At 42.1% G+C, this 27,473-nt stretch overlaps 3 protein-coding genes across 4 annotated transcripts in view; 1 reads left to right on the top strand and 2 right to left on the bottom strand.

Moving 5' to 3' along the window:
• Window positions 1–152: 152 nt before the first annotated feature.
• NHLRC1 (NHL repeat containing E3 ubiquitin protein ligase 1) lies at window positions 153–4,897 on the bottom strand. The gene has a single exon (XM_054637786.2). It carries the CDS (start codon window positions 4,799–4,801, stop codon window positions 3,641–3,643), a length of 1,161 nt encoding a protein of 386 aa, XP_054493761.2. The 5' UTR covers window positions 4,802–4,897; the 3' UTR covers window positions 153–3,640.
• Window positions 4,898–8,001: 3,104 nt separating this feature from the next.
• On the bottom strand, window positions 8,002–18,711 carry TPMT (thiopurine S-methyltransferase). 2 transcript variants are annotated; one of them, XM_054635554.2, is made up of 9 exons: window positions 18,582–18,711; window positions 17,983–18,143; window positions 17,102–17,194; window positions 15,895–16,027; window positions 15,344–15,396; window positions 11,336–11,410; window positions 10,539–10,624; window positions 9,457–9,501; window positions 8,002–8,136 (listed from the first exon to the last, which is right to left on the bottom strand). In XM_054635554.2, the coding sequence occupies exons 2-9, from the start codon at window positions 18,120–18,122 to the stop codon at window positions 8,021–8,023; spliced, it is 741 nt and encodes a 246-aa protein (XP_054491529.1). In that variant the 5' UTR covers window positions 18,123–18,143; window positions 18,582–18,711; the 3' UTR covers window positions 8,002–8,020. The 2 variants fall into 2 exon arrangements, with proteins under 2 accessions (XP_054491529.1, XP_077036425.1); XM_077180310.1 differs by lacking the exon at window positions 18,582–18,711 and adding an exon at window positions 18,415–18,552.
• KDM1B (lysine demethylase 1B) overlaps window positions 18,632–27,473 on the top strand; it is a 27,591-nt gene continuing 18,749 nt past the window's right edge. Inside the window, exons 1-8 of the mRNA XM_054644489.2 lie at window positions 18,632–18,744; window positions 18,920–18,986; window positions 21,407–21,509; window positions 22,402–22,526; window positions 24,355–24,444; window positions 25,227–25,338; window positions 26,037–26,153; window positions 27,108–27,146. Of these exons, the coding sequence (XP_054500464.2) occupies window positions 21,420–21,509; window positions 22,402–22,526; window positions 24,355–24,444; window positions 25,227–25,338; window positions 26,037–26,153; window positions 27,108–27,146 (573 nt within the window). The 5' untranslated portion in view covers window positions 18,632–18,744; window positions 18,920–18,986; window positions 21,407–21,419. The remainder of the gene's footprint in view (window positions 18,745–18,919; window positions 18,987–21,406; window positions 21,510–22,401; window positions 22,527–24,354; window positions 24,445–25,226; window positions 25,339–26,036; window positions 26,154–27,107; window positions 27,147–27,473) is intronic.

The raw sequence follows: 27,473 nt of genomic DNA, 5'->3' as shown, positions 1-27,473 counted from the left end.
AGAAGAGAAGAGAAGAGAAGAGAAGAGAAGAGAAGAGAAGAGAAGAGAAGAGAAGAGAAGAGAAGAGAAGAGAAGAGAAGAGAAGAGAAGAGAAGAGAAGAGAAGAGAAGAGAAGAGAAGAGAAGAGAAGAGAAGAGAAGAGAAGAGAAGAGGTCTCCTATATTATAGGTTATCATCTTGATGGACCTGCTCTATAACATTCTTAGTGGTTTGGGGGCTGGATATTACAGGAGATCCCCTCTTCCCCTGAAATTAGTCCATATTAAAAAATGCTACAGTGATGTTACATGCATGTTTTAGAAAAATATAAAGATCAAACTGATGTGCACAGCAATGTGACTGGAGGGAATGGACAGGTGCTCAAATGGACAATGGCCAAAATGAAATAAACTTTATTTTTTTCACCCTTTCTCCCTTATTCATCAATCTGAAACAAATACATTCTTTATCTAAAATTATTTTCTTCACAAGCAAAACAAAAAATATATATGTCACAGAACATCATCTCAATATGCATTGCTGAAACTCGTCTGATTCCTTTAATTCCTTAACACTGTCAACATAACCTGATATGTTTATATGCAACGTGAGATCAGTGCTTAAAAATAAACCAAATAGGAATTGCAGTGTGTGTGTGTGTGTGTACAACAGAGCAATCTCTACTACTACTAGTGTCATGAAAACATGACACTAAAGGAAGACTGTCCATATATTCAGTTTTAATCCAATGGCTAGAACATGAGGTGCAGAAAATTATGCAAAGGTGATGGATTTTTATAAAATAAACTCAACACTAATTGTCACTGAAGCATCTAGACACAGTCCTATGTTCCTTTCTAAACGGAATGGCCACCCCACCACTCTTTTCCAAAGGTAAGCACATATCTAGCTATCTCCATTCCAAGCACAGCCAGTCAGACCCCAAACGTAAGGAATCAGTTCAACCATGGGCCCTTCAATATTTGCCATTCCTGTCTCAGAACACAAGATATTGTGTCAAAAGAAAGATTTATGCAGATTTAAAGCTTTACTGCTGCATTTTCCCTTAAGCACCAAAGAACTCAAAATTTTTAATACTTGGTTTTATACAGTTAATTATGGCTTCTCAATTTAGGCACCTGCATCAAATTAATGCAGAATGTAATGGTTGTACACTAAGCACCAAGCTATAGAGTAAAAAAACAGTTGCATTGTTCACAGAAATTTGCTTTCAGTAGGTAGGTAAAGCAGAGACTACAGGAGATGGCACAAAGAAAAAAAAAATCTATTAGGTGGAATAAAGTCCCAAAGTTTATTTTGCTTCCAAACCCAAAAATCAAGTGATTTCTAGTTACCAAAGGAATCAGGAACAGAATGGGCAAATGGGAGTTTTTGTGGATTTTAAAACAGTATGAGTCAAATGTTTAAAAATCAGCATTTTGGCTGCTGGAAAGTTGCCTACATGGCAGTAGGTCCTAGGAAATTTTCCCATCCATTAATTTAGTAGCAAAACCAAGCTCCTGGTGCATACAAAGGTTTGAGGAGATGAAAGCTCACAGCCCATGGTTAAGAGGAAGTGTTACCGTGACAAAGTATTAATTATGTATGAATACAGCATTGATGGCATTGCATGCATTCTGACACAGAGCAGTCCCCCAAAGGAAGTGCTATCTAATTGGTTCTATCAAAGGCAGGAGTCTCCTTGGCATCTAGAAAGGAATGTATCATCCAGGGGTCTCCTTCTCTGAGCAAATTTCCTTCCTGACCTCCCTGCTGGGCTCCTGCTCAGGGCCATACAGCTCACACTGCAGAACAGCCAAGGAGGATTTCTGGTTCTTCCAAAGGCACTTGCTCTCTGGCTAGGCAGTAGAGGAGGCTGAAAAATACCAACTTTGCACATCCATATAATTTTCAATAGCAAAAAATGACTCTACAGCAATTTCTGCAGGATATCACCAAATAGAAGAAAAAAACATCTACAGGGCAACAGCAATACAGAAATGGTGTTGTAACAAGGAAATGTGATGAAAAAACATGAGGAATTATCACTAAGTTATTAAAATATAGAAGTAAGCAAATCACACTTTATTGTCAGGTCACTGTTCAATTACCCTTTACAAATAGCTGCAATTAATAGATTTGGTTTGTTTATATAAATGCTGACATGAGACAGATTAACACATTGGCTGAATTAGAGGGCTAAACTGCTCCAATTTAATGCAAGTATTTGGCAAATCACGGGTGCTGTAACACATGCAGTTATTAAATGCCCTGAAGTCAGACCAAAAGCCAGATAAAAAATTTACTGATAGAATGCCTGTGAATTTCAAATTACATTAGTTAATATTAATGACTTCACTTACTTAAAAAAAGAAATTACCCCAAAAGTTTTATGCCATTTTAACCTACTCATCTCTACTTCAGATAGCATTCACATTTATATCTAACTTCATTTTAATGCTGAACTAAGTAATCATTTTAGCAGCACATAAATGCCTAAAAATGCAGCAGTGACTTCTAGTGGGGGTATTAAATCCTTCTCAAAATAAGTCCTATATACCTTAATTTCCACTATGAAATAAGGCAAAAGGACCTGTGTCCACAGTAAAACTGTGAGAATATAAATGAGAATATAATATCACTGTGAGTAAAACAAGAGAATATAAACTGATCTAAATCTCCTGTGTGTTCACAATCAACAAAATCTCATTTGGAAGCTACAAAAAAAGAGGTTTACCTCTCACTAACATTTCAATTTGCAGTTGAATCCTGGGGTTTGGGAGTGCAAAAATACCATATTAATGGCAAAACAGGGGCAGGTAGTGCTGAAAACCTCCTACATGTAGCCGTGTTAGCAGCAGAGCCAACTCAAACTTGCATAATGCAGGAGTACTTGTGGTCTAAACGTGAATACTTCAAGAGGCTTTTAGGCAAAGCAGCCCACGCTGTGTAACCACACACCAGATTATCTCCAGGTTAAGACACAGACTTGGGCACTTTAGAGGAAGACAAAGTGCTCCAGTACAACCTTACTAAAGGTGGGAATAAACTAGCAGAGAAAAGAGTGCCCCCAGAAATGCATTTTCCTGGAAAAAATAGACTTTGAACATGATTTCACTTCTCATAACTCACTCATCAGTGGTGGCTCCTCCATCACAATGATTTTAGCTGGATTTATGCAACCTTGCATGGAGGCTTCAATTTCTCCTATCATGCTGTCAAGGCAATCTCCTTCCTTGTGCACAGTCCCTGGAAACAGTTCTGTCAGGAGTGTATCTATACTTAATTAAGCATAGTGGTAACTATGTGCTGGGAAATGTAAATAAATGATGCATTACTTGCACACGTGCTGGTCTTTGATTACGTGTCAAAAAGAACCAAAACCACTTGGTTGTCAAGGCATGGAATAGTTTTAAAATGCTAAGTGATTTGTTTGGTTGATTAGTTGTTGGCTACAGGCAGCAATAGCCAGGTCCTCTCCCACAGGTAGGCAAGGGACGTGACACAAGTTTTGCAGGAAGCACTGCGAGTTGGTCAGAGGGTGATTTCACACTCAAAGCTCGAAAACCGCCTCCTCCCTCCACTCCTACAAACTCCAGAACTCCGCACGCTTTATGGCCAGAAGCAGCTTGAGCCTGCAGCAGGAAGCATTTAAGCCCACTCAGGTAGAGCTATATACTTTCACTGAATGATCACCACTGTCTAAAACGACGAGGGAATTGTTAGCCGTGTAAGTCAGTCCGACAGGATAAGAAAGCCCGTGGCTAATTAGAGGGTTAAAGCTGGGAAATTCCTCAGGTTTCCCTAAGCATATGACAGCCTGGCTACAAACATCCGTTACTATAACACGACCTTCTCTGTCAAAGGCCACAGCCGTAGCATATATTCTGGAGGGGAAAACGAGGTTCAGACCGAAGCTGTCCATCTGGCCGATGAGATCCATCTCCGCACTGAATATCGTCACTCGGCTGCTGCCCTTGCTCGCTCCTCGAGCTTTCAGGTGCTCTACCACCACGACAGCACCCGAGCTCTGGCAGACAGCAACAGCTCTGGGGCTGACAAGCCGAGACCGGATCATCTGACACTTCTTTAATTCCCCCCTTTGGAAGTCGGCCGCCAAGCGGTACAGCGCGCCAGCCTCCGAGTCGGTCAGGATTACTTCGCTCTTGGCGGTGGCATCCAAGCCCCATGGCAAACAGAAGCCTTCCCGGACGGCCAGGACCCCCCTTCCCTCAGAATCGAAGGCCTTCACGGAGCAGTCCCCGCCGTCGGTGACCACCACGTGTCCGTCCGACGTGACCGTCACATCGAGCGCATACTTGATGTCGTTGTTCGCGTCCCCTCGCTCCCCGAACCGCCGCAGGCAGAACCCGCTCGGCCCGAAGACGTGGATCCTCTTCTTGCCGTCGTGTGCCACTGCCAGGCGGCCCGAGCCGGGGCAGGCCGCCACCCCTGTGGGGTTCACCAGCGACCCCCAGCCCCCCAGGCACAGCCGCAGCCCGAGCCCCGCGGGGGCCGCCGCCGCCGTCCCGCCGCCGCTCCTGCCCAGGGCCGAGGCGAGGCCGCCGCCGGCGGGGCCCAGGAGCTCCAGCAGCTGCAGCAGCGGGCGGCACTCGCTGGTCTCGGCGGGCCCGCAGAGCCGCCGGCAGAAGGGACACTCCAACCTCTGGCGCTCGGCGCCGGCCAGGGCCCCCACGCAGCCCCGGCAGAGGACGTGCCCGCAGGGCAGGTTGAGCGGCCGCCGCTGCCCGTCGGGGCCGTACGGCTCGAAGCACACCCGGCACTCCAGCAGGCTCAGCTCCGCCTCGTCCTCCGCCGCCATCCCCGCCTGAGGAGAGCGATCGGAGCCCCCGCGGCGGCCCCGGATCCCCGGGCCCAGCGGGGCGGGCGCTGAGCGCGGCCGAGGCGGGCGCGCGCCCCCTGCGGGCCAGCGGGGGCGGAGCAGGGCCCGGGCCGCCCATTCCGCCGGGACCGCGGAGTGTCCCTGTACCCCGCGCTGCACCCGCACACACACCCGTGCTCATATAGCCACCAGGACATCCAAATATCCACCAGAATATTCAACTACCCGCCAGAATATTCACATAGATTTCACCAGATTCTTACAGACATCCAGTTATCGAATTACCATACCACTACTAACTCTCTTTATGCCCCTACCAGAGTAAGGAATTAAGCCACAATTTTACACACAAAAAATCGTGGAATCACTAGATGGTTTCGATTAGAAGGGACCTTGATGATTATCTAGTTCCAATCCCCCTCCCATGGGCAGGGATGACCAGGATAGATCAGTTTGCTCAAAGCCCCATCCAACCTTTGAACACTTCCAGAGATGGGGCATCCACAGCTTCTTTGGGCAATGTGTTCCAGTCTCATCACCCTTGCACTAAGGAATTTCTTCTTAATATATCACCTGAACATACTCTCTGTCAGATTTCCCCTTGTCCTGTCACTACATGCCCTTGTAAAAAGTCTTTCTCCAGTTCTCCCGCAGGCCCTTCAGATACTGCTCTAAAGTCTCCTCAGAGCAGCCAGGCTGAACAATCCCAACTCTCTCAACCTGTCTTCATAGGAGATGTTCTCTATCCCTGTGAACACCTTGGTTTAATTGCATTTTCTGCTGTTCTGGCAAAATTTAGAAAATATTTACATTCAGCACTAGTAGACACATTTCTCAGACAGGCACATACACGCATTTCTGTAAGGTGCATGGACAATATGTGCTCCTTCTGCTAGGTGTATTTACAGGGAATTCTCAGAGGAGTTACAGGGTACACACAGATCTTACACATCCTAAAATGGCTGTTTTGGCACGTGGCATTGCTCTTGCCAGGCTGTCGCATGCTTGGGAGTCCTGTGCAGGACACCACAGGGCATGTGGCAGCCTCGTGCCAAGCGCCTGGCCTTTTGCAGCTATCACATATCTCAATGTCTGAGATAAACTTTGGGAGCTCTCATGTTGCATCCGGAAAAAATTTGAAAGGAAGGAGATGCTTAAACCTGGTAGCTGCAGTACTGGCCAGGAGTGAAAACAAAACCAGCAGCTCTCAGCTTGCACTGGCCCACTGGCTGCATCCCTTCTTCTCTCTGTCTACCCAGCCTTGAAACACGAGTATCTATGAGCAATACTGAGTGTTCCAATGAGCTGTGGGCATGGGGACTGCTGTGCTAAAACCAGCAGACTCATTGCAGCTCTAGGACTATGGCATTCTAAAAAGCCCCATGGCTTTTACTCGCCTTCTATTCTTGACGAATTAGGATACACTACACTGCAATCATACCTTTCCTTTCAAAACAAGCTGCAAAGGGTAGAAGTTGCTGTGCTCTGTCAACCTCAAAGTAGAGAAGATTTTTCTCATATTCAGATGGAACTTCCTGTGTTTCAGTTGGTGCCTTTTGCCCCTTTTCCCATCCCCGGGCACCACTGTAAAGTCCTGTCCCATCCTCTTGTCAACTGCCCTTAAAGATATTTGCAAGCATTGATGGTCCCTTCTCAGTTGCCTCCTATCCAGGATACACAATGGCTCTCTCAGGCTTTCCTCATAAGCAAGATGCTCCAGTCTCCCATCCATCTCTAAGGTCCTCTGCTGGACCTGCTTCATGTTGAGGTCTCTCTTACACTGAGGAACCCAGAACTGGACACAGCACTCCAGATGTGGCCTCACCAGGGTTGAGTAGAAGGGCAGGATCACCTCCCTCAACCTGTTGACCACACTCTTCCTAATTCACCCCAGGACACCCCTGGCCTTTTTGGACACAAGGGCACACTGCTGGTTAACTTGCTGGACTCCCAGGTCCCTCTCTGCAGAGTTGCTTTCCAGCAGGTCAACCCCCAGCCTGTGCTGGGACCCTGGGATTTTCTTCCCCAGGTGCAGGACCCTGCACTTGCCTTCTCTGAACATCACTCTCTCCCCGGCTCCTGTGCCTGTCCAGGTGTTGCAGCGTGGCTGCAGAGCACTGTGATGTGTCAGCCACTCCCCCTAGTTTTGTATCATGATCAAACTTACTGCAGGTGCACCCTGTCCCTTCATTCAGGTCACTGATTAATAAGGTGAACAAGACTGGATCCAGTACTGACCCATGAGAACACTGCTTGCTAAAGCCCTCCAACTAGCCTCATCACAACACTGAGCTCCACCACGCAGACAGTTCTCAACCTACCTCACTGTCCACTAACCCAGCCCATTTCCTGTGGTAAAATACTCCTGATAACCTTCTTTCCCTCCACTTGCTTAGAGATGACATCCAAGTTGGGTTGTTCCAAGCATGAAGGTGAGATTGACTGGCCTATAGTTTCCTAGGTCCTCCTTCTTGCGCTTTTTCAAGACTGGAGCGACATTGGTTTTCCTCCAAAAAAGGAAAAGGAGAGGTCCTCAGTCACCCCTCCCATACTCCATGACCTTTCAGATATGATGGAGAATGGTTTAGCAATAACATCAGGTGCTCTCAGGACATTTTCCACCCATTCCTCCCTGTCATCCAGTCTACTTTCCTCCAGCCTTGCTTGCTGGATGGTAATTTCCTCTTGGCAGCTGCTTCCTTGCCTTGCCTGCTCACTGCCAGCTCTTCACTTGACATATATTCACAGGGATGGAGAGAACCAACTTGCAGCAGCTTCTCACCTCTCTGCCCAGCCTGGTGCACGGCCAGTGCCCCATAAAACAGTGTTTGAACTGCAGCTGCCACACTGCCAGGGCTGCTGGCTGACAAGGCTGAGTTGCCTCATCAGAATGCAAAATGCAGAACACCAGGCAGACAGCATCAACCTGCAATGGCGGAAAAGGAACAGGAACATTTCTTTTTCTTCGCTCTCATGATTTGAACTGATATGGAAGAAAAAGGTATGCTTTGGCAATGGCTTTTTGTGCATGGAGTTTAAGAAAAGCTGTTCACAACTCAAGGTAGTAAAGGCAGCTGTGTAGGAGAGCTGACTCAGTAAGCAAAATGGAAAAAACCCCTGCTTTAAGAATGCCTCATTTTAAAATGAGAGATATAAGAATAAGCAAGGTGCGAAGCAGGTTATTTTAACAAATTTTAATCAAGCTACAAACTTTAGTAGATATAGCACCTCCAGAAAATAATCTAGTCCCCATTGTTTGTGCCTCTCCGAGAAGTCATCAACTTTTTCAAGACACCTAATTTCACAGCAGTTGCCTGAAAAGAAGATAAGGATAACAAATTAGTGAATGATTAGTCAATGAAAAATGCAAATTTTTCAGCAATAAAATTGGAGGGTTTTAGGAAAGCTGCAAAAGGCAGGCCTCAGATACAGCAGAATTGTGAACAGTGCTAAAGCAACAGTCATGAGATAGGTCAGCAGAAAAATTATTTAAACTGTAGAAAAGGCAAGGGCAAATAGAACAATAAACCTATGTATTAAAGCTTGTCTGAATAGGTCTGAATAGCTTTCTAAGTTGCAGAAAGTTTATCTAGCAAGATACTAGGAAGGTTAAAGCTTAATAATGGAGCTCTGTGCGTTGTCTCTTACAAACAGGTATTGTATTCGAAATAAGCAAGCATTGTTCTAACCAAAGGTACGTGTGCTTATAGTGATTGGATGGAACTACTGTCAATATGCTTTTGCTTTGTGTGATTGGTCAAGAAGATTATAAAGTAAGTTGTAACATTAAGTTTTCTGGCCTGCTGCCTAGATTGTGAGCTGTTAGCATCTTCCCATTATCATAATCATGTAATGAGACTGATGCTGAAAAAATAAATAGCTTGAGGCACTTTCCCAGCAGCCCTGTCCTGTTCGCATCTGTAAATAAACCCCCTTGCCAGCGTCACCCTACAGTGCCTAACACAGCGCACTTGGGGGGAATTTTAATGCTCTCTTTTGCACTGGGATGCAATTGTCAATGCCAATGACTCACTGCACACAGACACTGCCAGAGTCTCAGAAAGTTGTAAATTTAAAAGTGAGATATTACAGCACGCCAGGAGGAACTCCTAAAATTAAATTCCTGGCATAGCTCCAAATTTCATTATTTTGATGGATTTGAGTTGCACATTTTTAGCATTTTCTTTGAGTGCCACGTTACTTTCCTTCTTTGTCACAAAAGTACAGTAGAAACTGTAGCACGTGTAGGGCTGTATTAAAACCAGGGCAACTAGTTGAAGAGGTGCAGGCAAAGACAAAATGGTCAAACAGGACTCTAAGACTGCAGCTACAGGATTACTGAGTGCAGTATAAATCCTGGGAGAACAAAAAAGGTACCGAAGGGAGAAACTGTTTGCCTCTTGGGTTTTCTTCGTATCTTTTGAAGAACTGAGGATTTTCCATGCCAGCAAAAATCCCTGTGGCTAAGTGGTATTTATTTTTCCCAGTATTTTTCCATGACTCTAGCCTTTAGATAAGAAGCAAATGACTATGTCACTCATCACAGGGCAAGGTAAAGGCATTTTAAAAAGGCATTTAAACATCTTTATGTGTTTTTGAAAAAATTCCTAAGGGTTAGGTGAAATTTTACTCACCAAACAAACTTTTAATTTCGGATTCAGGAACATAAAATGGTGGGCCTGAAAGAAAAGGGTGAAGCTAATCAGAGAGGAGACATGGGAAGAAGACAAAATTTACGCTGCAGTAGGAGAGCCAAGCCCTTCACTCACAGCACCTGGCCTGTAATGGGGCCCCAGGATGTAGTACCATCAGCAGGAAACAGAAAACATGTCCAGGAACTTGTGGCAGCTTGGGAGGCCAGACAGCTTCAGGTGTTGCTGTTGCTTCATCTGCAGCTGCAGCAGGGAATCATGAATGTGATGTGGATATGACCACTCTCAGTGTGCTGTGTGAATCCAGCCTACAATCTCTTTATACTACAGTGGCATGACAAAGGCTAAGAGCTGAACATTGTCAGAGGGAAAGCAATGAATCAAACTGTTCTTGCTTGTGATAGCAAGACCTGTTTTTTGTGGGGGAAAATTATGCTGAAGGGCCCAAAACAGAAAAAGATCTCCTTTTGTGAGTTAATATCAACTAAAAAATCTCCCACTTCAGTACATAATACAAAAACTATAAAAGAAAAAGTACCTTATGATTTTACAGAATTTCACCTCTTCCAAGTACATTCAGAGTGTGGTAGAGGCTGAGAGAGAGGCACAAGATGGGCAACACATTGGGTTGCAAATACTGGATAAACAGCATGAAGCTGATGTTCTTGGGAGTGTTTCAAGCTCCCGAGGCCAGATAGGATGTTAATAAATGCTCTGACTTCCAGCTTCATTGTAGCAGCCACACTTACAGTTTCATTTCATTGTTAATATACCATGACAGTCCTCAACTTACCTTTAGCATGTCTGAATGCTAGAGAAAACACAAATTTAGTCCCAAGCTTGGTCAATATCTAAACTTTTAAACACAGTTATACACAGTCATACTGGGGTCACCAGCTAACAAAGCTATGCAGATAAAAATCTAACCAGCTAACAAAGCTATGCAGATAAAAATCTTGGGGAAGATATTAATGCATCTACAATTTAATACATCTACATCTAATACATCTTTATACAATTTGTATTAGAGCAAAATCACAACATGAGCGGTACAAAGTTCTCACCTTTGTGTTTGTTTGGATCATATGAAACTGTAACAAGGAGATAAGAAGAATTTTTCTCCACTAGGCTGATCATCAAACTGGCATAGCTAAAAGGAAAAAATTATACTTTATTATTTTTGTAAAGCATTCAAGCATAGCATTCAAAATATTCAATGAAATGCATTTCTATGCAGACAGAATTTGAACTGAACTGCACAGAGACTAACCAAAACTTGTTCAAATTTCAGCAGCATAAAATTCATGCTACACATGAAAAACATAAAATAAAAGTTGTATTTATTCCCCATAAACAAGCATTTATCTTTTTTTGCACATTCAACTCAAGATTAATAGACAAACTATTCATCTGCCACAGTCTAGAATACAGTACACAGTACAGTCCTAAAATTATTGTGAATTGAAGATTCTGTATCTAATTAAAAAATCCTGAGAGAAGGTTCAATCTAAATTTGGGCTGGCTATAGGCAAGAACAAAAATTTGTAATCAAGGAGAGTGAGAAGGAAAAGAACAAAGAGAGAAAAAGTAGATGTGGTGAAAAGGAAATAATAGAATTCAGATGAACCTTGCAGCCCTGCTTCTGCTGGGTTGCAACAAACCACATATTTTCCCACCAAGAGGCAGGGTGGCTTCCTGAAGGAAGAATACAGCACTCTGCAGCTGCAGCAGATGCTTGTGGTAGAGAAGAGCTTGTGTAGGTTTATCCTTTAAATGAAAAATGACTCATTAACAAGTCACAGGATCAAAAACTTGTCACTGATACATCGGAGAAAAGGTAGTAACAATGCAATTTACTCACCGTTGTCTGTCACATGGATTCACGGCTACAAGAGCTCCTCTGTCCCAAACCCCATCAAACTTGCCAACTATCGAGCTGTAAGGAGATAAGGAAAAGGCTTAAAAACAGTAAAAAGGGGCCTTCCTCTTCTTTCAGACACTTTTGTGAGGTCACAAGGATTCTGCAGCTAGTGATTCCCCTTTCTGTTATGGTGCAGCATTTTTATAATCCAAACCAACAGGATCTGGAACTCAATAAATCCTCCTGGCTCTTTGTCCTGCTGCAATAGCAAAGAGGTGTGGGAATTGGTCAGTGCTTCCCCATCCTTAGGGACTGATGAGACATGGCAGGGAGGAAGGAATGTACTTTTAACACATTTGGGCTATGAGTCTGGGTGTCCAGTAACCACGTCCTTCTGTCTGACATGCACTCAGCACATCAACAGTTCTTGACTACCTTCTAAAACCCATGCATGATTTCATATGCAGGCTAAGGAAGCTGCCTTGTTGCTTTACTATCATTGACTCAGCACATTCAGTAACTTTAGACACCTGAATTCCCAGCTACACACCCAGGACAGCTTCAGCTTGCAATTTGTTTAATGCTAGAAAAGCTAAGTTACACTGCCGCTTGCCTTAGTGCAACTCTGCTGCAGACACTAGTTTTGTTCCTGGATATGCTGGCAGATGGCTTCAGTGGCCACCCAAAGCCTGCCAGTGAGTAAGACTATCAAGAAATGCCTTTATTAATAGATGGTAAGAGCAGCCAGAGCAACACAAAAGAATATCTGGGGATAAGAAAGAGCCTTGTTTTTGGTAATTATTAAAATAGGAGTAAGACAGTAAGGTAGTAATTAAGTAAACTGCGCAATTTTAAAGAAAGTTTGAATAAGTTTACTTAGCAAAATGTGGCATGGAATTGTGCAATACCCTTCAGCCTACTGGGCAGGTGTCAGAGTCCAATTGCATCACCTCTGTCTTCATTTCTGTACAGGTTTTGGCTAGGGTAGAGTTACCTTTCTCCATAGTGGCTTGCATGGGGCTGTGTTGGTGGATTTGGGCTTGAAATCACGTTGATAACACACTGATGAGTTAGTTACTGTAGAGCAGCACTTACACAGCACCAACTTATTTTCTGCTCCTCACACCCTGACATCAGTGAGTAGGCTGGAGAGTACAAGAATGGACAAGACACTGGGTGGGGACACAGCAAACACAGCTGACCCCAGCTGAGCAAAGGAATATTCCAGACCATCTGGTTCCACTCTCAGCAATAAAACTGGGTGGGAGGTTGGTGGATGGGGGCACTGCTTGGCTGCTGGCTAGGCATCAGTTGCTTGGTTGGTGGTGGGCAACTGCTTTCATTTGCACCACTTGTTTTTCTTGGGTTTTATTTTCTTCTCTCTTTGGTTGTTCTTTGTTGTGTATTTTTTTTTTCCTTACAACTTTTTGAAATTTATTTTTAATTATTAAACTGTTTTCATCTCCACACACATTTCTTTCTTACTTTTACCCTTTTGATTGTTCCCCATCATCTCATGATGGGGGAGAGAGCAAGCAGCTGTGTGGTGCTTAGTTCCACCACCTTAGCCAGAGTTAAACCATGAGAACTTCTCTCTCACCACTGCTATTTTCATTGCAATGGCATTGCTAAGTCTCTGGCATCTAACCTACAAGCTGATCCTGTATTTCCCACTCTACTGCGATGAGACATGATAACACTTTCAAGTGCTGACTTCTTTTAAGGTTCGCCAAGTCTAAGCATCTAATTTAAATAACCAGCCTTGTAACTGAAAGGAGATTTTTAAAGAGATAGTTAAACAAGCAATGGATGTTCAGGGCACAAAGGAGAGTTTAGTGGGGCAAATGACAAACTTGATCTTCTGAAGCTTGGAGGCAGTTCTCCTCTCTGAGTAGCTGAGTCTGCTGGGTGACCTCATGCAAGCCACTGAGGTTTTCTGCACTTGGTTTTTCTTTCCAACTTTATTCTGGTCTAACTGGAATGGCAGCAGTGGCTCCAAACATGCATTTCATGTACTTTACTCCCAAGCTATTTCATCAAGGCCTACAGACATCTCAGGCTGCAGGCAGGCTCATGCTGTGGCCTTGTCCCAGTCCTGGTCTCCTGGCTGCCCAGATCTCAGGACCTGCTGAGTGTCTGGGTGCTCCTTGTCCCTCTGCATATCCAATTTCATTCACAACACAATGAAGCCATGAGGAAAAGGTAAAAAAAAGGCACACAGCTGTCTTTCATAGTGATGCAGATTCAGGACGAAGCTAAGGTATGAGGAAAGTAAGGTATGTAACACACTGCTATGTGTTTATACGGAAAGGATAAGGAAAGTATAAGGTATGTAACACACTGCTATGTGTTTATACAGTGTTCAGCATGGGTTAGGGACTACTACATCTAACAAAATTTAACATGGAAATCAGAAATTCACATATCAGCAGAAAACCCAGTGGATTTAAGAGGAAACTTGTGAATTTCTATCTCTGCATATGTTTAGTAGTTTCAGTAAATGCAATTTTTGATTTTCTTTTGAAGTCTTGCAGCCATAATTGTATTAGGAGGTACAGTAATTGTGTAATATAACTGTTTTACATATGTCCCAGAATTCCCAGAAAGAGCAGTAATTCCTGTTACTCTTTAACTAGCAAGAGTCTTTGAAACGTCCCATTCCGACAAAGGTCAGGAGCACATCTGAGTTTTCTTCTAATGAATGCTAGGCTAATGGAGATGAAAGGGACCTGTTAGTAGGCCAGCCTCAGCAAGAGAGAATTAATTTCAATTTCCATAATTACTGGGTAATTAACCAAATTGTCTGCACACAGAAACTAGAAGTGCATGTGCATTTTTCTAGTCACAGGTATCTGCTGACTGAAGTTGGGAATACAGTTCATTCTGCATCCAGAACGTCTATCTGCCAATTTATTTTGTGATGACAAACTACATACTGAATCCAGTGATATGCACTGAAATTGTCAGTAATTACCTACTTTTGTTTATTTCAAAGTATTATTACACCATGTTGTGATAGAAGTTACAAGTTTCACCACACTACTTGCTACAAAACTTATGACTGAATTTTTCAAAAATTTCTGAGAAGCGTAAGCAATCCTTGGGCAACTTGTCAACTCACAGCAAGAAAGATTTAAAGGGATCTACAGTGTAGCAAGTAACTACACTGGAGGGACAAGGCGGGCAAGAAACTAGGCAGTATCTACAAAGTCATGTTCATACACACCCTGTCCGTTTGACACTTTGAAAGACTGGTTACATATATATATCAGTCAAGTCAGCTGCAGCAGCAGAAGTCACAATCATGGTCTACTGTCTGAAAGACTCTGGATTCTAGTAATGAATAGTCTTTTTCCCAGTGTTTTGGCAGACTGAAAAAAAAGAGATCATATAGTAAACTGTGTTCTGGTGTCCTGAACTACCTATTGTGACTGTATGTACTAGTTCTGGAATGCCCATTGAAGTAAATGTTAGGACTTTACCTCCTTCCTACTGAAGAGACATGAGACAAATTCGTGTGCCTGACAGTTGTTTGTAAGAAGAGCAAACAAACACAAAAAACTTTGCCAAAACCTTATACTCTAGGGAAAAATCACATCTGAGTAAGAACTGCAAGAAGAGGGAACTATTGTACACTTCTGGATACATTCTCTTTACTAAGTTACTCTGAGTAAGGGATTGTGCTAAAGTTTTGCTTCATAGAATTCATCAGTAATGTTAAAGATAATTTGGTTTTACTGTAAAAGCAAAAATGTTTTTTGATAACTTTCACAGAATGGCTTGGAATAAGAAGCCCATTTAAAGATAATTAGTTGTCATCCTTAATTATTAACAATGGAATTAGACTTTTGCTGGAGATTGGCCATTCAAGTTTCTCATACAAATTAATATGAGTTTGGTTACAAGGACCTGACAAATCTTTGCCTGATTCAAATAAAATAATAGTACAGGACAGTATTAATACATATTAGATTATGGAGAATTGTAAAACACTTTGAGTATTCCTACCTGGACAAATCATAAATACTGCAGCAGTAGAGGGAAATGTTGCCAGAGGTACTCTACAATAAAAGCAAAGGAAACAATCCTTATCAGCTAACTATCTTTAAATACACACTCGTAAGTATATATTTATATTTCACATCTTAAAATATACCCATACACTATTAAAAAAGAGAATTTTAAAACACATTTATATACAGTGGGGGAAAACACTGAGAAATATTTTTAGTTTTATTTTACTGAGGTAACTCTTCTGATCCCCTCCAGAGGAGTTCTAATCTACCACAGCATGCAACTTTTATCAATCTGTCAAGGCATGCCTCCAGTGTTAAAATACATTCCTTCTACATTCAGGTGCTTCACTGTTACAAGAAGGCCAAAGTAGTAAGTTTAGAAGAATAACTTCTCAGTCCAAAAATACAACACAGAGCTTCCTTTTAGACCTCTCCAGGAGAGGTGAATGATTACCAGTAAAACAGATGCATAAAAGCAGAATGACTTGTTTACTCAGTTATGCCAGCATTGCACGATTAACCACACCAGATCATTTGACATACCTGGAACATTTTTGCTCCTGAAATCTCAGGGACTGGCTCCTCACAATAAGGCAGACCGTGTTCTGAAAAAAATTCCTTCACTGCTTGCTCACTGATTTCCACACCAACAACGCTGTGCCCCATGTCCGCCAGCCTGCACACAAGAGAGAGAAGGCCCAGGTTTACATTGGGCCCACAGGCTGGGCAAAATTTGTATCTCCCATACATCATTTATTCATTAGGGAAAGCCTAGTTTTAGGATGCCCTGATATGTTTAATTCTGACTTTCTGAAGTGTTCACATTATATTGAACACCTGCCTTCCATGATCTGAGCTTAAATTAGCACCACTCAGCATACAGTTGACGAGGTCTTACATGCTTTATTTAGATTTAATGAATTATTAATTTATTCCTACTAACTCAATGAAAACAGGTGATCACAGTGAGAAACTGTCGATTTCAGAAAGGTGCTGTGCTCTGAACTGAGGTGACGAAGGCAGTGTCCACCCAGCTGCCTCTGTAGCTTGGCAGGAAACGGGCAGCAAAGGGGGTGCAGTAACATCTGCGCTTCTGCAGCTCAGCAAAACACCAACGTGTGTCAGAGCCAACAGTCAGCCTAGGGAGTAGGTACTGTGATAAAACCTGATAGCTGGATTACTTGAAGATGCAGTGCAGGTTTTGGTTTGTGCTTCCTCCCTCCAAGAAAAAGTACTGACTTGTATAGGCCCTAATTTTAAATACAACACTCCCTCCCCATACCATCCCCCCCTCAAAAAAAAAAAGTAAAAGTAAAACATGAAGTATAAAAAAAGGAGGAAGTTACATTTAGCCCAAATCCCTTAAATTTCCAGAATGGCATGCCACATGGTCTCTTGAAAATGTTGTCTGACACAACTGACCTCATTGTGGGTAATTTAAGCTGGCATTGCTATGGAAAGCAGCACTGGTAAGGGCATAGATTCAGTCACTCTGTTCATCTAAATTCAACATTTCCCAAGCTGAACTTGGGACAATCAGTAGGACTTTCAGATCAGACCTTATCTATTCAATTTATGCTACTATACAAAACACCAGTTTCCTCCTCCCTTCAGCTTCCAGTGACACTGCTTTCCTAGCAGTGGAAATGTGGCACATTTCCACTGGCCAGTATAAGGTTGGGAATTCCCCCTCTCCCTCTATCCCTCCCCACATCAAGTAAGATTTTTGCTCTTATTATCTGTGTTTTACCATTTCATCTCTACTGCTTTACCACAAAGTGGGAAAAATATCCTCAGTCCATTCCTGCCATTTAAAAGAACAGCCAGATACTTTTGGAGGAGCCTGCAGAAGAACAGACACATTTTACTTAACTCTGTGAGTATTTGTGCTGGCACATGAAAAGCCAAGTGCTACACACTATGCAAGGTAGCATGAAAACTCCACAATGGCACATATGTTATTAGCTCAACCTGTTTCATGCCATTAGAAATAAAAACCTAAAATAAAAGCATTCACCTTCCACTTACACAGCAAGAAAGTCAATTTCACGTAATTCAGAAATCAACAGATTTCTGTTTGTTCTATTTTCTGTTTGCCTTTGCAAATAAACAGTCCAACTAACCCACCTCTAAGACAGTCATAACAAAGATTTTAAACAGAAAGATCATGAAACTTCTGCATCAAGCAAATCACTTCTACAGCTCTTGAAAGACAATATAATCAGGTTTGATGTTTTAGGTCCTTATCTTTTACTGTATGGTAGTTGCTCTGATGTCCTCTGCACATAGTTTCAAGGCCCAGTTTCACATGAACAATAGTGCAAAGCATCTCCATCAGAAAATTTAAGATTTTCTAGCCAAACTGTCCAAGCTCTAAGGTTTAAAACCTGATTCAAGAGTAAAAGCTCTAAATAAATTTCAATACTTTCTTTTCTCTGTCCTTTGACAAATGCAGGTCACAAAAATATCGATATTAATTTTTGTTTCAAAAACAAAAATTAATGTACCTATGTAAGATGATTTGCTTTTTGCAAATGTTCCATTTTCAATTAAGAGTTTCTCGAATGAGCCAAGCCAGTCATCTCATGGCATTACTTAAAACAGCTTAGGCAGAAAAGTGAAGTCACGTACGGATGCCCTTCTTCCTTGTGAAACCCGATGTTACCCATTTCCCATTTTTCTAGCCATTCCTCCTCTGTCACCACTCTGTCTTTCTGAGACCCAACATCAGAGGCTTCCAGGAGCCCGGATGCATCCGCTGAGTGGTCCATGTCTCCAGGGAGCGCTCGTAGCTGTGAAAAAAGAGAGATGAATTACCCCCACCCAATGCATAGTTTGGAACTGGCTCTTACTTCCTCGAAACGGACAAAAATTTAGTAGATCTCAAGAGATCACCGTTTGATGACAGTCGCAATATACCGAAAGCGACACAGCCATCAGCACACTCTTGGCTCCCGATAGACTCGGCCAGACCCCGTTTCCCGGGGCGGCTGAACGGGCCTGCCCAGCACTGCGGGTCCGCCGGTGGCCTCCCTTTTCGCACCCTTCGAGCAGCCCCCCTACCCCGGTAACGAAGGAGGGAAATGCCGACACTTCTCTCCCGTGAAACCCGCGGGCAGAAGGCGGGGGCGGGCGGCTGCTGGGGCCGGGGGACCCGCGGGGTGACCCGTGGTGGCTCAGCGCCGCCGCCCCGCTCGGCCCCCCCGCCCGGGCCGCAGCAGCCACGGTACCTGCACGGCCGCGGATCCCGTGAGGGCGGCGGGGCTGGGGCGGTGCCTCCCCGCCCTCCCCCTCGCTACGCACCGCGGAGAGCGGAAGCAGCGGCAGGAGGAGGCGGGCTGAGGGTGCACGGCACCGGGGAGGAGGAGGATGGCGGTGGGGATGGCGGCGACGGTGAGTGACTCCCTCCCTCAGCTGCAACGCCCACCGCGGGGCCGCTTGTTCCTCCCCGGGCTGGCGGGGCAGGTGCCAGCGCTGCCCCCGTCCTCACCTCTCCGCTTCACTTCCCCCGTCTCTTTCTCACTCCCTCCCTTCCTTCCCCCTTCTCCACCCTTTTTTCCCGTTGCAGCTCTAGCAGGAGGCGGCGCGGACACGCGTGAATGTGGTCTCCGGCCCCCGAGTGACCCGGCCCCGAGGTGAGTGCCAGGCGCCTGCCCCGCCGGCGGCACCGCCCCCGCCCGGCTCCGGGGCAGCCCAGCCGCGGGGGCTCCCCTGCCCGGGGTGCCCCTCGGGACCCCCGCCCGCCCTCCCGCTGCCAGCTGTCACAGCCGCGGCCCGGGCGGGCGCTGTCAGCCGCGGCCGGCGGGGCTGGGCGCCGCCGCTCGACTCGGGCTGAGTTTTAGAGGTGTGTGCACTCGCCGTGTTAATCAGGCTGCTCTCGCTTCCTCCCCGTCTCTGACAGTGTGTGTCTGTGTGGTTTCTTTTCTTCATTTTTTTTCTCTTCCCCAATGACAAACTTGCTGCCAACTGTGCAGGTAAACCCCACAAAGCTTTCCGATATAGGCCACGCATTACAGACGGATGAAACGTTATTGAATGTGACATTCACGCATTATGCATCCCTCTCCTTTTAAAGGGCTTATTTTCTCAGCCAGTAAGATGTCTACAGGACAGGATGCAAAGTCATGTAAAGCTTCGTAGAGTAAGCCATGTTTGTTTGTTCTGTAAAAACTTGTGGTTTTTTGGGAGGGTGTTTCTTGGTTTGTCAGGGGAAGTGGGCACAAAGTATCATATACCTGATCTTTTTCTCCCTTTCTCCCCACCTCCCTCTTACCCCTATTGAAGGGGTAAGAGCAAAAATATGTCTGCAATACTGTACAACTGATCTCTGCCTTTCAAAATGGGCAGCCTCTCTGAATCTGAAATATTTTTACCAAACTTCCTAGTGATTGACACTTTTTCTACTCACCTACATAATGCAAAATTCACATGTTCTTTTACCTTCTTGGATAAAAGGGCCCCACAGCAGCAGCAGACTGTGATCACCTGATGGTCACCAAAATGAGTCACCTGGTGCCTTGCTCACTACTTCTTCCTCAGTTGGAAGCTTCCAACTGTAAGGACTATGGCATGTCAGAACAATTATTTACCATCAGAAGGCTAGGGGACACAGAGAGATACTGTTGTGCCACTGATACATAAAAAAAGCTCTAGAGGGGAAAAGCCACCATTTTCAGCAGTTTAGGGAAATCTCATATAAATTGGTAAGTTACAGTGAAGCAGTGAAGTGATTTTTTTTTTTTTGGTCAGAGATCAATAGAGATTGACTTAATAACTTTTTTCCTACCTCTGGCTAGTTGTAATTGGAGGTGATACATACAAGAAACAAAGTTTGATTTTATATTGGGTTGTTTGATGTTTGAACTAATTTTTCTAATGTGTGGATACCCTCATGTGATTTGTCTTCCTCTCACAAATAATTTCTCCTATCTTGAGAGGAGAATGAAGCACTAGTTTACTTGACTTGAATCAGCTTAATATAAAATTTTGTAAAAATTCCCACTCTCCTCTTGTTACCTTGATTTTTAATGGAATTTCTGAACAAAGATACTGCTGCCTTGTCCATCACTGACAGGTTGAATAAGGAAGTTGCATCCTGAAACAGGGAGAATTGAGAAGTCTCATATATATATTAAAAAAACCCTCCTAAAAACATAATTACAAATTGATCACTATTACAACAAAATAACATTCATGTTGCAGTGCTGTGGTACAAGGGGTTAATTTCCACTTAATTTCTCTATGTTGTAAAGCACTCCTTAGATTTACTTCTTCCTCTAGGCTGTCTTTGTGCTTTACTCCCTGTGAAAAGAATGCCTTTGATTTTAAATATGCTTTCATATTTCTGCATCATACTTTCTCACACTCTGTGGTTTCCAGTTTGCATGGTTAACTGTGGTCCATTCTGTGCTCCTACCAATGCAGTCAAAGACAGCTACAGAGCGCTCATGCTGTAAATATTTTATTTTGTCCAGTGGAATACTTAACAAACTTTGTAATATTCCAATCACAAATGCAATATAATGGCAGTCCAGATTTCAAATTCTTATCTCTTTCCATAGGAGGCTGTGCAATTCTTGGAACTGGTTGCTCATCTGGTATTAAAAGTCTCTTCAGTACACTGTTTGGAAAAGTGCTTTACAGTGCAAATCTCTTGCTGCCAATAAATCAGTAGTTAGCAGCATGAGTGTTACTCCGAGTGGTATTTGAATGCTTGCATCAGCATTGAGCTGTTGTCTGTTCACTTTGCCAAGCCAAATTCCAGTCCAGGTCTTCACGTAATGCAAATCAGATTATTGAAATCCAGGATATGCTGATCTGGAACAGCCTGTCAAGAGGTACTCAGGGATCTAATCTTAATGCCGAATTTAGTTTAAAATAGTAGTATTGTTCCTTTCCCCCAATGCCTCATTCCCATTTTCCTCTCAAATTAACAGTCACGCTGAACAGATTCTTACCTAGGTAACTCTGTGAAAAGTAGTGTTGTGAGTGGCTGTGATTAGCTCTGCAAAGTCAAGCAATTTAAATTAATTAACTATTGCCTACCTTTTTTCAGCTCTAACAATACAATGTCAATGGGAAGAGTACGAACAAAGAAAAAGGCATGTTCTTCAGATCAGTCTCCAGACAACCTTCCTGTGAGGAGTTCTGGAAGACAGGTATTTATAATAATTTAAAAACATGTGAGTTTGTACTTTGCTATTTTTTATTTTCTGTTGTCATTTGTAAAGAAAGTGGGCTTCATTGTGGGTAAGTCAGGTCTTAGACTACTTATCCACAGAGAAGGAGAATGAGTTAGTTCCGTGAATAGGCAGGTCAAGTGTCTCATTTTGCAAACAATATTCAGAAAAGATAAACACTCTATATAATCTGTAAGTACTTAATGTGTTAAAAATACAATCACAGATTTCTGTACAGTCAGACAAAGCTGTCTGCCCATCCAGACAGAGACCTAAAACAACATAATACACAGTACCTTTGAGGCCCAGAAGAGACATTTGGTATACAGTTTTGTATCCAAAAAAATGCCTGTATCCAAAAAAGCCTACCCTAATATTTTATTTGAGGCACAGATAGGATTGCCACTTGTAATTAGTACCAATAAGTATTTTAAAAGAGGAGATTTTCTGAAGGAGAAATAAAATGAATGCATGAGGCTTGACTCCTTGATGAAATAAAATGAATGCATGAGGCTTGACTCCTTGATGGAGCTTAAAATACTATTTAAACTGGAAGCTTTGCTTATAATTTCTTCAGTGCCATCAGTTAGACTAAGGCAAGAAATTTTTAGATATTAATGATATTTCCAGTCTTACTGTGGGCTTGGAGGTTTTTTTTGGCGGGTTTTTGTTTGGTTTTTTTTAGTGGAAAAATCTGACCTAATTTGACAGCTGTTTCATGCTGCAGCTAGTTCACAATGGCTGCAAAGATTTTCGTTAGGGTTGTTTTAACTATGGGATGCCACTCACAAGCTGCAAAACTGTCTGAATGCTGCTTTGTAGAAGATGCATTTGTGTCATTTATGGTCAGATTCCAGCTATTCTTTATTAGGTGAAGAAGAAAGCAGCTGAAGCAGCAGATGATGATGATGAAGCATCAGAGAAGAAATATAGAAAGTGTGAAAAAGCTGGATGCACTGCAACATGTCCCGTTTGCTTTGCCAGTGCAGCAGAAAGGTTTGTTACTTTTTATTTGCATTTTTTCATAGACTTTCTAAACCTGCAGCTGAAGTTTAGGATTCTAACTATGTTCTGAAAAATCCCTTCATACCTAAATGTAGAGGGAGAATCGAAAGATAGTGCTAATAGGAGTCTTAAGGTGCCAGGAAAATGTCACAAGTTATTCCTGTTGTCCATAACTTTCTCCTGTGCAAGTTGCTAATTCAGATACAGACTATCTTTGGGATATGCTTATTTATGTTATTAATGGTGTCCTCTGGAACATGCCTTGCTTCTGTGAAAGTGAGAGCATATTAGTGTAATCTGAGAAAGTTGAACTTGCTTTCAAGATGGAAAATGAAATCATCATTTACTGTAGAAAGTCTTTACCACTCCTTCACTGGAATGCTTTGCAATCTGAGGTGAGATTCTAGCCTTGAAATTTTAGGTCATAGGAGAGAGAGTCATACTTACATGAACTCTTTGTTCTTGTACACTTCCTCTGCACTTTCACAAGTGCTTTTGCATTCTGACTTGGTGGTTTTGAATGCATAATACTGGCAAGGTATACCTATAATAGGCAACATGTTAGACCTCATTATGAAGCAGGCACACTGTAGATATGTAGCACTCCTCCCCCCCTGATAATTGAGACAAACTTTTGTTCTTTATAGCACTGAAAAATAAATAAAACTAACTATGTGTTTCATTTAGTTATATCCAAGGATTGTTCTTTGGTGGCGGGAAGTCAATGTATTCTGGCTGTTGTCATAGAGAAGCCAAGTTTTGGCAGTTGCCTGACAGACTTGTCTGGGAAGTGAGCACCTGTGAGATCAGCATTGGTGATATTACAGTTTTTATTTAGGAAACAATATATACTGCTTACTCATCTTCTTGAATTGTTATTTTAATATTTTGATTTTCATCTTTCCCACCCCTCCCCCCAAGTACATACTTTCAACTTTATCTGTTTGAGATGAGCTCATTTCATGGCTACTTGAGTTAGTAGCTTAGGTCACTGCTTTTTACTTTGTGCATTTATCTTGAATAATTTCAGTGAGTTTAATGAGAGTATTCCAAGTGAAGAACAATTGCTTTATCTGATGAATGCAATCTTTGTAATGGATATTTCTTTTTGAAACTGATAAAGACCAAGTGCTGAGAATGCATAACTGCTTCCTTAGGGTTTTGTCTCACTGGGTTAAAATCACAAGTTGTACATGACAGAAAAATATGGAACATCTGTTTTGTGTTCAGATTTGCCTTTATAGTTTTGTCAGTTGTTCTGGAGACAGAACATTGTAATAACTTATGAATCAATAGATCACATGTACAAGAAAAATGCTAATTTAAATGATCCCTCCCAACTCTGCACTAATATTGGAAGAAAATACAACAAAGTAAAGGAACTCTAAGTTCTTGTGGAGAGGAGCTTTGTCATCTTACACATTTCCAAAACGCTTAGTGTGTCACAGCACATATTCACTGTTTCACGTTCAGGAAATGCCTGCTTATAGGGTACTAAAGACAGGCTCAGTTGACCATTGTTAGAGGGAGGCTGCTGAAAGCCAGACCAACTATAAAACTGCACATTGTGTACTCTTTGCCTCCCTTGCATATGGTGTTGCTTAGTTTGGAAACTGGAAATGTTTGAGACAATTGGAATGACCTTATTGTTATTTGTGTGGCTGTAGTGCCATGTGTAACTCAGCCTTCATGAATGTAACATAAAGCCCTGGCTTGTTCTGAATATTGTGTTCCTCTTCTAGAATGTGCTACTGTCAATAGAAAGATTTTTTTTTCCTAAATGTACTATAAAACTATTTCTATGTCTCCTGCATTACAGATGTGCAAAAAATGGGTACACGTCTAGATGGTACCATCTGTCCTGTGGGGAACACTTCTGCAATGAATGTTTTGACCACTATTACCGAAGGTAGAGTTACCAATTAAGGCTGTGTCCTTTCAGAGCTTATTAAAGTTTGGCAGCTGTGAAACATCCTGTACATAAACATAATACAAAGATTGTTCCTCTGTGCTTGCTTTGGTCAGAGTGAGGCTTAGACATTGATGATAAAACTGCAGGTGTTGTATGGACTAATCAACTTAAACAGGGCAGCGTGAACAAAACTGGCTAGTTTAGGCAGGCTGGTTTGTGTATTTGCAATTATTCTGAAGCTTTTGTCTTTTTTAAAAACAATGTCAGAGAATTTTAAATTATGAGAACAATTATGACTAAATGTGTTTTCCTTTCTAAGTTCACTTTACACTGTGCATTCGGCAGACCTCGTCTCTCTAAAGCAGTACAATAAAAAGCAATTAGAAATCAGTTTAACTATTGCAGTTCAGTGACCATGAAGACTCTTGTCAGGCTGACAGAGTGCTTTCAGCTCCAAGCTCCTTCCCATTTGAGTGGGAGTTACATCCAGCTCTGCCCAGGTTTTTGTGTGCTTATGTGCTCAGCAGTACCCATCACTCAGTTCAGGCCTTAGATACTATGAATTGCACTCATAAGCAACTGGAAATAATGGTCAGGATGCAATTTACTGCTGTCGTAAGAACCATGATTCTCCCCTTTCAACAGCAGAAATAGAGTGCTCTCTACAGACTTATTTCTCTGTCCTTATATAAAATGTTTAATTTTAGAGTAACTGCTATTGCTGAAGCGAACTAGATATTCAATTTGCTGACTGCTTGCTGTTTTCTCTTTCTTCTTAGCCATAAAGATGGTTATGAGAAATACACTGCCTGGAAAAGGATTTGGACAAGCAATGGTAAAAGTGAGCCCAGTCCAAAAGCCTTTATGGCTGATCAACAACTTCCTTACTGGGTAAGGTGAAAGGTGATTTATTTAATAGGAATGTGATGGTCTGATGTGATTCTGATATTCTGCTGTTCAAGCAGCAGGTCAGCTGAGTTTTTGTGGGTTTTTTTCCCTAGTATTAGAGGATTACGAAAAAGCTCAAGATAAAAAAAAATCTCATCAGCTTCTCCACTGTTGGAGACTTTCTCCACACCCCACAAAGACCAATCTTCTGTTACTTTTCAGTGAAGCAGCAGCTGTGATTTTCAGGTAGAATAAGATTTGGCAGGAAAAGTGTGAATGTGAAAGACATTGAAATCAGATTTTGTATTTCCCTGGTAAAAAGAGTGGAAGAAAGATGGGAATTGAAGGAAGTTTGGTGGTAGTGGTATTTTGTTTGAGATTTTTTTTGTTTTTTCTTTAAGTGATGAAGAATATATTTTTGAAGTAATGCTTGCAAAGTCTACTGAAGACCATAGTAATGGGGAATTGAATTAATTTTGGCCTTAGGTTCTGTGCAGAAATTCAGTTTTGCAGAAATGGGTACAAGATTTCTGTAGATCAAACACTACTTATGACCTGATGATTACACAAGAACATATCTAACAATTATATTTTACGACTTTCCCATGTCTGGCTTCTTTCTAGTTGGTTACTTAAGTTGGATTGATCTTATCTCTAATCACAAGCAACAAGTAAAAACATGTTTGTTTTTTGACTTGTAGGTGCAGTGCACAAAACCAGAATGTGGTAAATGGCGTCAGCTGACAAAGGAAATCCAGCTGACACCACAAATAGCAAAAACCTACAGATGTGGTATGAAACTGAACAATTCCACCAAGGTAACACAGAACAGTTTTGCTCATATTTAAACTTAACAACTTGGGATTTCTTGTTTGCAGAAATTGATTTCTTCTTCCTTGCTGCTCAGTATCTCTAATGTCAAAATGAAAGTCTGATGGCCTGGAGAGCTGCACAGTAACAGGCTTACATGCTGCTTGGAATTTTTGTTTTCTGTCAAGAAACAAGTATCTGAAATATCTTTGTCAGCTAGGGGATTATTATCAGCATGTACAAAATAGAAATACACCAAAATTATCATTTCAGTTTTGTGTGGCCTTTTTTCATTATTGAGGAAAGCATTTGAAAAGCTCAATGAGCTTTTCCTAATTGCTATCAAGTCTGTCATGGAGCTTTACATAAAAAGTGTCAGCTTTGGCATGAAGATAACTCCTGAAATTTGAAAGAGTCCTTAAAGTGCCATAGAATCTGTATGGCACTTATAACATGAAAAAACATAACATGAAAATAGTGACCATATGAAAACCTGAAGGGTCAGCATTTAATTTTGAAACTCCGTGATAAAGATACTCTTAAAATAAATATGAAACTCTCTTTTATAGTGTAGACTGGAAGAGTTGCTCTGGAAAAATGTGGGCTATTTCCAGAATTTTTCTATAAAATTCTGTTGTTTTTTTCTGAATTTGTTTCAGTGTTCTATCCCATTTTATGGAATAGAATGTAAATTTTAATGTCTGATCGGTAGAAACTTACTTAACAAATGAGAAACGTTTTTTAGAGTGCTTTTGCTTTATGGCGTGCTGTGTTTTTAACCGACACATTTCTCTACCTCTTTTTTTTGACATTCATGTATACTACAGAAGGTTAACACTAAGCACTTTTAAATTTTTTTTTTTTTAATTAGAGAATTATGCCATAGAAAATTATTTTGCTTTATACTTAATTTTTTCCATACAGCTTAAGAATAGCTCTCATACCATTCCCTTTTCTTTCAGACTGAGGGCTCAGACCAATGTTCCATGCCTGAGGACTTGGTGAGTAGTGGCTGTCCCTCCTCATTTGTCCTACAATATGAAAACAATCTTAAAGCATGGCATATTTATTTCCTTTTTTATTTTGCTTCTTTGACCAATTATGTCAGTATTTATGCATTTTGCTCAGGAAATTGAGAAACACTATTTACAACAGAGCCTAGACCCTTTTGTTTTCTCATATTTTTCCTCTTTTCCCTTACCATACTAAGTAGCTTTCAAGTGGTTTGTGGTGTCGTTTAGTCATGGCCTGTGACTCAAAGTTTACTCCTAATTCTCATTTTTGATCAGGCAAAATAGTATTCTGTTGCCAGCTTTCAAGTAAAATTC

Source organism: Agelaius phoeniceus, chromosome 1 (assembly GCF_051311805.1).
Source record: "Agelaius phoeniceus isolate bAgePho1 chromosome 1, bAgePho1.hap1, whole genome shotgun sequence".
NCBI classification, from domain to species: Eukaryota; Metazoa; Chordata; class Aves; order Passeriformes; family Icteridae; genus Agelaius; species Agelaius phoeniceus.
The sequence above is the reverse complement of the archived record's forward strand: the minus strand, read 5'-3'. Positions and strand labels throughout refer to the sequence as shown.

Excerpts from the sequence above, each read along its gene's own strand:
- NHLRC1 (XM_054637786.2), bottom strand. The coding sequence starts at position 4,801 with ATGGCGGCGGAGGACGAGGCGGAGCTGAGCCTGCTGGAGTGCCGGGTG.
- TPMT (XM_054635554.2), bottom strand. The coding sequence starts at position 18,122 with ATGGACCACTCAGCGGATGCATCCGGGCTCCTGGAAGCCTCTGATGTT. Across the intron at positions 15,397-15,894 it reads CAGGAGCAAAAATGTTCCAG|AGTACCTCTGGCAACATTTC; the intron begins GTATGTCAAATG and ends CTTTTATTGTAG. Across the intron at positions 11,411-15,343 it reads AGTATTTATGATTTGTCCAG|CTCGATAGTTGGCAAGTTTG; the intron begins GTAGGAATACTC and ends ATCTCCTTACAG.